General features: G+C 44.5%; 1 protein-coding gene across 1 annotated transcript in view; it reads left to right on the top strand.

Moving 5' to 3' along the window:
- pdhx (pyruvate dehydrogenase complex component X) overlaps nucleotides 1–12,857 on the top strand; it is a 52,924-nt gene that overhangs the window by 13,305 nt on the left and 26,762 nt on the right. Inside the window, exon 3 of the mRNA XM_076270458.1 lies at nucleotides 1,327–1,427. Within this exon, the coding sequence (XP_076126573.1) occupies nucleotides 1,327–1,427 (101 nt within the window). The remainder of the gene's footprint in view (nucleotides 1–1,326; nucleotides 1,428–12,857) is intronic.

The raw sequence follows: 12,857 nt of genomic DNA, 5'->3' as shown, positions 1-12,857 counted from the left end.
CAGTGACTGCCGCAGGCAACACACAAAAAATAAAAGTGTAGTTCATACAAAGCACAGCAAGGGGGCGCTGCTGCTCAGGGTATGATAAGAGTTTTGTCATTAAGCTGTCTGCTTTGTGTGTGTGTGTGTGTGTGTGTTTGTGTGTCTGTTTGTGTGTGTGTGTGTGTGTGCATTTGTGGGTATTTTTCTAGAGTATAGTAGTTTATTTGGATATAGTAATTATTAGCATTGAGACTTAAGAAATAAGAGAGAAACTCATACATGGGGCAGCCGTGGCCTGGTTAGCACTTCGGACCTGTAACCGGAGGGTTGCCGGTTCGAACCTCGACCAGTAGGCACGGCTGAAGTGCCCTTGAGCAAGGCACCTTACCCCTCACTGCTCCCCGAGCGCCGCTGTTGATGCAGGCAGCTAACTGCGCCGGGATTAGTCTGTGCTTCACCTCACTGTGTGTACACTGTGTGCTGTGTGTGTTTCACTAATTCACGGATTGGGATAAATGCAGAGACCAAATTTTCCCTCACAGGATCAAAAGAGTATATATACTTACTTATACAAGCGTTATTAAAATGGCCCACCCCCTGTCTCTGCTTGCCTATGTAAACATTAATCAACTAAATACACCCTTCATCCTCTACAAACCCTATCGGCTCTATATTACTATCCAGACGGTGAAATATCTCTCTCTCTCAAATCAAATCAAATCAAATCAAATTGTGCTTTATTGGTATGAATGAATAAAGTCATTGTTGCCAAAGCTACAGGTATGACATGTTAATAATCAACTTTACATTAATATTGTTATAAAGATAAAATTAAATAATGAACGGAAAAACAGGTAAAATAAAAGGATAAATGGTAATGTTACTAAGAGGACAGTAATAGCTTCATCAGTGCTATACTGTAGAAAATACTCTCGCTCTCTCTCTCGCTCTCTCTCTCCTCTCTCTCTCTCTCTCTCTCTCTCTCTCTCTCTCTCTCCCTGAGGTCCCTGGCAGGTCACATAGTGTGGCCTCTGTCTCAGGTCTCTGGTCATCTGTGGTCTCCGCTGCACCACTGAAGGAATGTGGCCTAGCCGAGTCTCTGTTAGGTGGTTTTGTGACTTCATGACTTAAAACGTCCTTGGTCTTTTGCCTTTTGGGTTTGTAAGCTAATCTCGTCCTTGGTCTTTTGCCTTTTGCAGAGTAAACTAATCTCGTTACATTTTACAATTACATAAATTAATGACATAAACAGAAAATCTTAGTGAGTTTTTATGCAGATATTTGTTTTGCATATTTTGCTATCTTTTATCTAACGTGTGTGTGTGTGTGTGTGTGTGTGTACAGGTGAGGCAGTGGCAGCCGGCGATGCTTTGTGTGAGATTGAGACGGACAAAGCTGTGGTCACCATGGAGTCTAGTGATGATGGTGTCCTGGCAAAAATTCTGGTAAGTAGAAAGACTTTCCCATCTTCAAGCCTTTTAGAACCAATTCCATCTTCCCACAGTAACAGTTTTGAAAGTTCAGAACTCTTCTAAAGCCTTACAGAAACTTTACAGAACTCCTCAGTGCCTTGCAACACCCCAACACTCCTTCGGAGTCATACCATATGGCTTAATATAAAAAGACCACCACAACCAAAAAGAACCCCAGAAGAACAACATACAACAGCTTCTGTTCTAATATAGTGTCTATTGAGTGCCTCTAGTGGACGTATGTCATATCTTTAATATGTTGAGGACTAAACATTTGCTACAATTTCAGTTTGCTAGCATGTTAGCATAAACATTAATGTCTGGTAAATGTTGCTAAATTATTTTGGTAACCAAGCAACAGCAAGCAGTTGAAAGAAACTCGCTGAAGATAGGGCCATGGGCACTGCCAAAACAACAACAAATACAACAACAACAGCAGCAAAAACTAGCGTACTCTGGCCCATAACCTTAATTTGGGCCGGAACTGGTGAGGATGCCTTCCAGAACATGCTCTAATCACGTCCGCAGGGTTCTCTCTTAAGGAGACAGGCCCAGGCTTTGTTTCGGGAAGTAGGGAGAGAGAGAGAGGAGTGCAAGAGACTGCCAAGGGAAAAGAGGCCCAAACAGCATCTCTAATCTCCCTCATCGATTCCCTCATGTCTGCATTGATTCCCTCATGTCTGCATTGATTCCCTCATGTCTGCATTGATTCCCTCATGTCTGCATTGATTCCCTCATGTCTGCATTGATTCCCTCATGTCTGCATTGATTCCCTCATGTCTGCATTGATTCCCTCATGTCTGCATTGATTCCCTCATGTCTGCATTGATTCCCTCATGTCTGCATTGATTCCCTCATGTCTGCATTGAGTAGCTGTCTCCCAGAAAAAGAGAGAAGGAGAAAAAAGAAGAGAGTGGAGGGCCAGTGCAGTGTGAAAAAGCAATAGAGAGAGAGAGAGAGAGAGAGAGAGGGATTAGGGAGAGATGAGAAAAGAAAGAGAGCTAGAGAGAGGGAGGGAGAGAGAGAGAGAGAGAGACAGAGAGCTGGTTTAAAAGTATGCAACCCCCCATGTGTTCTTCTCTCCTCTGCTCCTCATCTTCCTCTCCCCCGCTCTCCTCTTTCTCATCTTCCTCTCCCCCGCTCTCATCTTCCTCTCCTCCGCTCTCCCCTCATGCTCCCCTCGCTCTAATTGGCTCGTTAAGTCCATGAAGGTGAAAGGCGCTGCTGTACTCTCCCCCTCTCTTTCAGCCTCTGACACCGTACATGGCCAAGCCTCCTGGAGATGAGAGATCATCTGCACACTCTATCTCTCTCGCTCTCTCTCTCTCTCTCTCTCTCTCTCTCTCTCTCTCTCTCTCTCTCTCTCTCTCTCTCCCCCTCTCTTAAATTCAATTCAAGGTTGCTTTATTAGCATGACTGTAAGTATGTACAGTGTTGCCAAAGCACAATTAAAACAGCATAACAATTAGAACATTGACAGCATTAAGGGAAACCGTAACATGTAACATGAAAAATTGCGTGTATACCCTCAATTAGAGGTCTGCGCGGGACTGATTCTTCTGTCCCGCTCCCGCCCGCTCCTGCAATATTCTGTCCCGCTCCCGCCCGCTCCCGCGGTAATGTGTCATTTTTAGTTTTTGAGTTTTGACACTGAGCCGCAGGAACAAATTGAACCCACGTAAACGGCAGGCTATAGCCTAGGCCTGCTATCCGTCAGTTATGCTTAAACCCCGTTTTTTAATGCTGCCTAACAGAACATCCAGCTGAAGTATAGTTATGAACAGTACTTTAATCATTTCCATATTTAATTTGCGGGAGTGCATGAATCATCGGTTTGTCCCGCACCCGCGAACGCACCTCTCTCATCCCGCCCGCTCCCGCAAAGAGCTTTCAAAAGTTGTCCCGCGCCGCACTGTTTTGCGTCGGGACCCGCGGGTCCTGCGGGTCTACCGCGGGAGTGCAGACCTCTACCCTCAATTTCTCTCTCTTTTTCCACACACACACACACACACACACACACACACACACACACACACACACACACACACACGGGCAGCATACACATTATAATAAGCGGAGCAGTCAGTCCTTCTCCTAGCAGGTGGGCCAATTTATCACAGTCTTTAAGGGAGCTAAAATTTGGAATTTTATTTGAGAATTGTAAAAAATATCCTTTTCTAATCTGTTCAAACTTTGGACAGTATAGGAGAAACCTCACCAGTCGCACAGTGACCACAGAGCCGCTGCTCTTTGGGAAGCCATGCTTTTTTGTACCGGCCTTTCTCTATGGCAAGGCTGTGGTCACTTAGCCTGTACTTGGTAAGAATCTGTCTCTGCTTTGTTTTTCTGACGGTGGAGAGGTACTCTGCCAATTCATAATCTCGTTTTAGTAACAAGTAACATTTTAATTTGGATTGTGATTTTGTTTGATCATCCCAATGTTCCAGATATTTATTCTTACTTTGATTCATAATTTGTTTTACTTTGATCTGATTTTGAAAAGCAGTGCTGGTCTGAGATCGATGGGTTAGAGCATGGGTTCCCAAAGTGGGCGTCGGGACCCCCTGGGGGGTTGCGGGACGCCGAGGGGTGGGTCGCGAAATAATTTCCATAAATCAAATACATTTGGGGAAAATAAAAGAGCTGTCACTTGACCGCACTTTAAAGACATATTTTAATTCCAAGACACTTGCTGAGTTCTGGATTTCAGTCGAGAGGGAATATCTACAGCTATTCAAGGCCGCGATGGACATACTGACGCCGTTTGGCTCCACATACCTGTGTGACTGTAAGACTTTCTCTGCACTGATATATATTAAAAACAAATACAGATCGCGTCTAAATGTGGAGGATGATCTCCGTGTGGCCGTCTCCACAATTAAACCAAGAATGGACTTGCTGTGTTCCGCGCATACCGCGCATCCATCTCATTAGATGAGATTAACGCTGAAACATAGTTGGCAAAATGTAAATTTGCGCAGCAACAATGTGTTTACAACAGTTTGTGGATATTACCCTGACTGAGATATTCTTCTGTTAAAATGGAAATTAAAGTAATGTTTCAAAGTTAAGTTTGCACGACAGCAATAATGTGCACTCATGTTACATGAATATTATTTTTTGACTAAGGTATTCTGCTTTTATCATATAGTAAATTTATATATGTAAAATCATAACAGGCTGCTCTGTTCTTTTGTGTTGTCGTTAAGCCCGTGTTTGGATAAGCCTAGTGCGTATGGCCGGTGCGCACATTTTATTTTATTTTTTGAGTCACATCCAGGGATAGTGGGGACGCCAGTCTCTGGCACGGTTATTTTGGGGGTCGCGGGTTGAAAAGTTTGGGAACCCCTGGGTTAGAGTATTAGTTAACTTCAGAACCAACTGGCAAAGGGGACTGGTTTTAGGGCTGACCTCTTGGGTTTTGTATGCTTGAAACTGTATGGTGTTTTTGTCACTAGAATTTAGGTGGTTCCAGAATTTTAAAGATCTTTTTTGTATATTTAATGCCAATGGGAATCTGCCTAATGCTGCCCTGCATGCATTTGTTGGTGTTTTCCTTTGGACTCTAAGCATGTTTCTAATAAATTCTGCATGCAGGGATTCAGTGGGATGTTTGTCCCATCTAGTGTAGTCTAGCAATTGGCCTTATTACACTATCGAATATTTTGCACCAGATTTTAATTGGGATTTGTATTTTATGGACATTTCTTTTGATGGCATAGAGAGCTCTATGAGCTTTATCTTTTAGCACATTCACTGCAAGGTCAAAGCTTCCTGAGGCACTGAGTTTCAGGCCTAGATAATCATAAGATAAAAAATGCTCTAGAGCGGTGTTTCCTAGAGTGAAAAGGTGTCTGCCTGCCTGAGATCTTGCTTTCTTTTGGAATATTACAATCTTTGTTTTGTCCAAATTGACTGTCAGGGCCCAGTTCTGACAGAATTGCTCTAGCAGATCTAGGTGCTGCTGTAGTCCTTGTTCTGGGGGTGAGAGCAGCACCAGGTCATCTGCAAAAAGCAGAAATTTAACTTCTGTATTGTTTAGGGTGAGTCCAGGTGCTGTAGATTGTTCCAATACCACCGCTAACTCATTGATGTAGATATTGAACAGAGTTGGACTCAAGCTACAGCCCTGTCTCACCCCACGCCCCTGAGTGAAGAATTCTGTTCTGCTGTTGTCAATTTTTAGAGCATTTTTATTGTCCATATAAATAGATTTGATAAATCATAAGTTTTGCCCCCTACACCACTTTGCACAATTTTGTAAAATAATCCATTTTGCCAAATTTAGTCGAATGCTTTCTTAAAGTCTACAAAGCATGCAAAGATTTTCTTTTGTTTTCCTTGTAAAACATGGGTGTTGATTAGGGTGTGTAGAGTGTAAATAGGCTCAGTGGTTCTATGTTTTGGCAAGAATCCAATCTGACCTTTACTCAAGACATTGTGCTTGATAAAGAAGGCCTGTATACGGGCGTTTAGAATACAGCAGAAAACCTTCCCCAGGTTACTGTTCACACAGATGCCTCGGTAGTTATTGGGGTCGAATTTATCTCCACTCTTAAATATTGGGATATAAGCCCCCTATTCCAGATCTCAGGAAAGCAGCCAGCTTGGAGAACAAGGTTAAATAGTTTGAGTTTCAGAAGTGCTTCTGCTTTCTCTCTTTTCCTCTCTCTCCCCCTCTTTTTCTCTTTCTATCTCCCCCTCTCTGTCTCTCTCAGCCCCTCTCTTTCCCTCTCTCTCTCTCCCTCTCTTTCTCTGTCTCACTCTCTCTCCCTCTCTTTCTCTCTGACTGAGGGAATACCCATGCAAAGAAGTCACAAGAGAGTTTTGAGATCATGCATCACAGATATGGAAATGTTGACTATTTAGGAACGCTTGCATTTGGATTCATATCAGAGCACATCAGTGCATCAGTTGAGTACAGTGATCTTTTCTACTGAACTTTTCTACTGGCGTGAAGTCCGGTCCGAGACGTGACACTCACTACGAGAGCTCCGCAGGGACTCTTGAGGCTCTACGCCAAAGCCACTCAGGGTGGCGCTGTATGTTCACGAATTGCCAGTGTGTAGTAGTGACGACCAGTAGGAGTTGAACTGTTTTGCCTCAGTTATGTGGATGGTCAAGATGACCTTTATAGATTGGCCCAGTGACGGTGGTTACTTACGATACTAGATTGGCAGTTAATTTATGGGTACGCACAAAGACACCACACACACACACACACACACACACACACACACACACACACACACACACACACACACACACACACACACACACACACACACACCAATTGTTGCCCCTGTTTCTGATGAAGGGGCCCTCTGACTCTAACCAGTCAGGCATGCTGAATTCATTCATTCTGTGTGTGTGTGTGTGTGTGTGTGTGTTTGTTTGTTTTGTGTTGTGTTATCATTAGCATACCAGTGCATATGTTTTGTGTGTGAGAATGTGAAAACCGGAGAGGTGGACTGCCTGTATATCGTTTTGAAGTGTTTGTGTATAAGTACTGTCACTTTCTTGTACTTACAAACACACACACACAATCACAAACGCACACACACACACAGAGTAGGGGAAAATGGTGCCAGACCAGTGGGCATCGCCATGGCGACTCCACCGCTGCCAATCAACTGGCTTCTGCCAGAGGGAGTTTCCATGGCAACGGAGTGGGAGATGGGGGATGGGGTGTGAGATGTAGGAGACGGATAGCACGCATGCTCACACACACAAACACACCTCCTTGGGACTTGGCATCATTAGTGTGTTCCTCTCATGTGTGTGCAAATGTCCTCACATAAATCAGTGTTATGGTTGTGGGGGGGGAGGCTGCGATTGGGTGATGTGAGATGTGACATTTGTGTGTTTATTGTGTGTGTGTGTGTGTGTGTGTGTGTGTGTGTGTGTGTGTGTGTGTGTGTGTGTGTGTGTGTGTGTGTGTGTGTGTGTGTCTTTGTGTGTATCTGTCACACTTTGCCTCTATAATAAGATTTTCGTCTCCCTTATTTAATAAGTTATTACTTTTTCTATATTTCTCTCTCTCTCTGTGTGTGTGTGTGTGTGTGTGTGTGCTTGTGCGTGTGCGTGTGCGCGTGCGCGTGCGTGCGTGCGTGCACGAGTACACACGCTTGCAAGAGAGAGATTGCATCACTACTGGTGGTGTAGAATAGTAGTACAGTGGTGTAAGACCTCTGGTCTTTAGGAAGCTCAGTAAGAGTAGAAGCAGATGCCCATCCCGCACACACACACACACACACACACACACACACACACATACACACACACACACTTAAAGACATCCCCTGTGGACTTTGTTGTAAACACGCACACTGATGCACATATTGCAGCCGGTGAGGTTTGAATGGGGGGCCAGTTGAAGGCAAAATAGTGATATTTGAATTCCAAGGCGAATGTGAGGCTATTTCTCAAGAATGACAAGGGGGGTGTATGAATGGGGTGTCTGGGAACCCACACACAAGATTAACCCAAGGTTGTGTTGTGTTGTGTTGTGTTGTGTTGTGTTGTGTTGTGTTGTGTTGTGTTGTGTTGTGTTGTGTTGAATTGGATGGAAATGCTCTGCTCTGGATTAGTGCCATGAAATTATTCTGAAGCTGAGCAACACAAAGACATGCCCACAGTCATGCATGGAAAAAACTAGGACATGTTAATTGAGACAGACACTGGATGGAGGTGTGTGTGTGTGTGCGTGTGTGTTTACTGTATTGAATAGGGACGTTTTTATGAGTGTGATTGTGAATGTCATTCTCTGTGTGTGGGTTTGTTTTCTTGTGTGTGTGTGTGTGTATAATCTGTCTCGTTTTATGCAGACTTGTATACCAGACTCGAGTAATGTCCCTGGGGAGTAGCATTGCTTGTGTTTGTTGTGTTCATTTCTATGAATGGACACACAGGACTGCGTGTAGGCCAATGTGCATAACATCTGATGGGGAAGAAGCATGTCAACCCTGTCAACCGTGTAATATGTTACGGTTCATTCAGTTTTTCCTTAGTCCATACCACACACACACACACACACACACACACACACACACACACACACACACACACACACACACACACACACACACACACACACAAACACACAATTTTGCACATGCTGACACATACACATACACATTATTGCACATACACACACAGAAGGAAAGCGCTCCCATTTTACAGTGTCCAGACTGCTTGTTAGCCACTCACTCATGGTCACTTTGATGTCATGAGAGACTCTAGTTTTACTTGGACAGGCACACGGAGGCATATGAGCAAACACTCATCAGTGACATGACATTGCACATCGTCAGGTGGTGCAACCAGGTAAAATACTAATTTAAACCAAGACATAGTAGATTACAGTGAACAAATGGTTGAAAAGTGTTTTATACCTAATTATTTTATTAAACAATATACTTTTTAAATTTGTAAGGTATTTATTCACATTTTGATAAAGTATTGAAATGTGAATAAATAAAGTACACAATAGAGTAACTTTTAATAACAAGGTCAATTACAAAATAATAATGTCTTGAGCACTGTAGACACTCTTACACTTTGGGTGGTGAAATGTATTAAAACCCCTGTAAATGTTGCACAGCCATTAAGACTTGTTTAAACACAGTCTTCCAATTGGAAACAATGCCTTCTGTTCATTTTTAAAAAACACACTTTTAAAAGCCTTATTATTCAGTGACCCAGTTATGGTGGGCTCTTTCGCCAAACCAGCTACAAATGTACAGTTAGACACAGTACCGGTATATTGATTTGTTTGAGGATTTATGCATTTCTATGAGCGTCTCGGGTAACAAAGTGAAGAAACGTGCTTGAATATGTGAGACAGGCCAATAAATGTACCCAAGGGAATGATAAAATCCACACTCTCACAAGTAGGAGCATATTATTCTATATATTATAGCGCATTCGTTGTCTCTGTACTTGTACTCTGCACAATTACAATAAAGTTCAGTCTAATCTAATCTAATTACCGGTATGCCATCTCTAAGCCAGTGTAGATGTGGACACACTTGTTTTTAGCAGCTGTTTTTGTGTCTGTTTGAGAGGGATAAACAATCAGATCCACCGACACCGGCTGAGCTGCATGCCTGGACTGTTTTAGATAATAACTGCAGTGCACAGTGCTTTTCATCATTTATTTACAGGTGTTAATTAAAAACTACACCCTTGGTGGCTCGAGGGGCTCATTCCAAAGGGAATGAGTTTAATACTGTACTCACAGAGATCAAAGGCCTGGTAAATAGTTAGCAGTATATTTTTACACACACACACACACACACACACACACACACACACACACAACAACAACCACCACTCTCTCTGTCAGTACCTTGCGTAAAGGTCTTAATTGGTCTGTGATCTGCCTAGCAACACTTGAGTGTGTGTTTAGGTCGATCTGTCTAGTAGCTCTAGTTCCTGCTCTGGTAACCTGTGATCAATCGCACACAAGCCTCTGGAGGAGCAGCGGGATCCGTCAGGGGCCGTGAGCTGCTCACATGCCCAGCAACAGGCTCCGCTGATGGGGGGAGGGCAGAGGAGCTTTAGGGCTCTGAGATGGAGAGAGGGGGAAGGGCATGTATGAGCGAGCGCGAGGGGAGAAATATGGTAATATCCTGCATTCATAACATTGCCTCTCCCCAGCCCCCCACCCCCTTTACCCCAAATCAACCTCAGCAATGTACAGTAGAGGAACCCTCTTGCAAACCAACACACACACACACACACACACACACACACACACCTCCAGCACTGCAGTATTGCAAAATCTGGTCTCTGTGTTGCCTGACACTCACTCTCATTCATGAACACGTAGTTTGTATGCATATCCCATCCATCATACACACACACACACACACACACACATACATACACACACACACACACACACACACATACACACACACACACACACACACACACACACACACACACACACACGCATTCCTTAGGCCTCTGTGCCGTCTTTTTCTGTCTGCCATTGTCTCTGAATCCTTTGTCTTCAGTTCAAGTGTCCATGTGCATAATATCTTCAAACTTATAATACAGAGAATCAAGTCTCGAACATTACCAGGATTGCAGGATCACTTGTTATTGCACTGTGTCGGTTTTTGACTAACAGGGTATAGTGTTAAATGGCGATGAATATTGACACCAAGGGGTGATATCAATTATTCCATTGTGTTGCTGGATGACATACACAACATACACACCACCCCATTTCTCTCCCATCAGCCTGTGATATATTATTGGTGCCTGCATTACATCACAAACATTTTATATCCACCTACAAAAGCAGATTGCTGCAGTACACTAAAGTGGCCATTAGGTGGCGGTATCGAACTCTGGAGTGTCATTGGAGATTGGGTGTGAGGAGAGCCCAGCGCTGTGTGTGTGTGTGTGGAGAGCGAGCGAGCGAGCTGGATCCGTTATTGAGGACTGTGAATGACAGGCTGCCAGCGTCTGGCTGCGTTCCTGGGCTGCATTATTAAATCACTATAAATATGGCTCTAATTGGTGTTTATGAAAACCCCCGGAGGGAGGGATTTGGAGCGCTCTCCGCGCCGAAACCAGCAGCGCACCGAGGCACAGGACCACGCTGTGTGTGTGTGTGTGTGTGTGTGTGTGTGTGATTTGACTATAGAGAGGGCCGCTGATTACTACCAAGCATCATCAGAAAGCATCGCCCAGACACTCAGTTCGCTATGAGAAGGCTCTCGCTGGAATTCATGTGTGTGTGTACTGACTAAGCACCACTGCTCTACTGGTACCACTGGTCTGGGAAATAAAGCACACATAAGCATGCGCAGCCATCTCTCTCTCTCTCTCTCCCTCTCTCTCTCTCTCTCACTCTCACCGTCTCTCTTTCTCTCTATCTTAACAACCACACACACACCGTCTGTCTGCCTGTCTGTCTGTCTGTCTGTCTTCATGTATGTTGACTGCTGTCATGGCATACCGCACAGACACAGTCCAAAGAGAGGAGGACTGTATGTGAAACCTGAGCACTGTGTCCTCGTGGTGGTCAGTGTCTCGGTGCCTGAGGGCTCTGGGGGCCGAGAATAATGATGCTCCAGCCCTGCTAGAGCTGGCCAGCCACAACCCCGAGTGGAGCGGAGCGGAGTGAGAGAGGGGAGCCAACAGACTGTGACCAGGAGGAGCAGACCATGACCGCATGCTTGAAAATGTGTACTTTTGCAATGCAGATGGGGCATGAGCAGAACACGTGTGTGTGTGTGTGTGTGTGTGTGTGTGTGTGTCACACCAGCTAATCCACTGATCCGCACATCTGAAATACACACACACACACACACACACACACACACACACACACACACACACACACACACACACACACATCCTGTTTGTTGGTTGAGTTCATGTAAAGGAGGCTTTCCTCTTCACTTCCCTCTAAATGTTTCCTGCTCTCACAGATGCCCACTACCAGCCAATTATTCTCTCTCTCCCTCTCTCACTCACTCACTCACTCACTCACTCACTCACTCACTCACTCACTCACTCACTCACTCGCTCACTCACTCACACACAAACACACACAAACACACACACACACACACTATAGAGGCTGATGTTCCAGTATTTGCTCAGACTCCTCACTAGAAAGCCATCATCCCTTGAAGCTTCGCTGTCCTGCCTAGTAACAAGTAGCCCCACCCCCTCCTTCTTACTGTGTTGTCAAGATTGGGTGTGTGTTTGTGTGTGTGAGCATATTTTCAGAGCATATACTCTGTGTGTGCAAGTTGGTATTTGTACCCGTTATTCTGTTTGAATGGACTTGCTAGTGTTTGTGTGTGTGTGTGTGTGTGTTTGCACACCCAGGTGCTTTGTTCCTCCAGGGAGCTGCATCAGCTACAGCAGCTGTGTGTGTGTGTGTGTGTGTGCGTGTATGTGTGGGTGTGTGTGTGTGTGTTAGCCTCAGCACCGTCAAGGCCTCCTCAAGGGACCATTTCCTCGGAGACTCCAACTCCTACTTGGATCAGTGTAGCCTCTCATGTCTCTCGGATCACACACACACACACACACTCACACATACTTGTTAAGTGTATGTGTACTTTAGTTTAGTTTAGTAAAGGCATGTGCTAGATCATAAAGTCTAAATGTTGTTAGTGTAATTTCATATGATCCCAGGAGGGCAAAGAAGCTTGAAGCAAATACCCCTCCTCGTGTGTGTGTGTGTGTGTGTGTGTGTGTGTGTGTGTGTGTGTGTGTGTGTGTGTGCAGCTAATTATAGTGACCGTCAGGGGAGTGTATGTTTATCTGTGGCTACATCCAGGTGAACATGTGTTTACATATGGCATTGCGGCTTTATTTCTATCTTAGGGCGTGTATGTAATCGTATTTGTGAAGGTGGTCATTCTGTCTGCT

Source organism: Alosa pseudoharengus, unplaced genomic scaffold (genome assembly GCF_046254945.1).
Source record: "Alosa pseudoharengus isolate Yale_2024_CS ecotype anadromous, Long Island Sound unplaced genomic scaffold, YU_APseudo_1.1 YU_APseudo_1.1_scf_10, whole genome shotgun sequence".
Taxonomy (NCBI): Eukaryota; Metazoa; Chordata; class Actinopteri; order Clupeiformes; family Clupeidae; genus Alosa; species Alosa pseudoharengus.
This window is presented reverse-complemented; position numbering and strand designations above follow the sequence as displayed.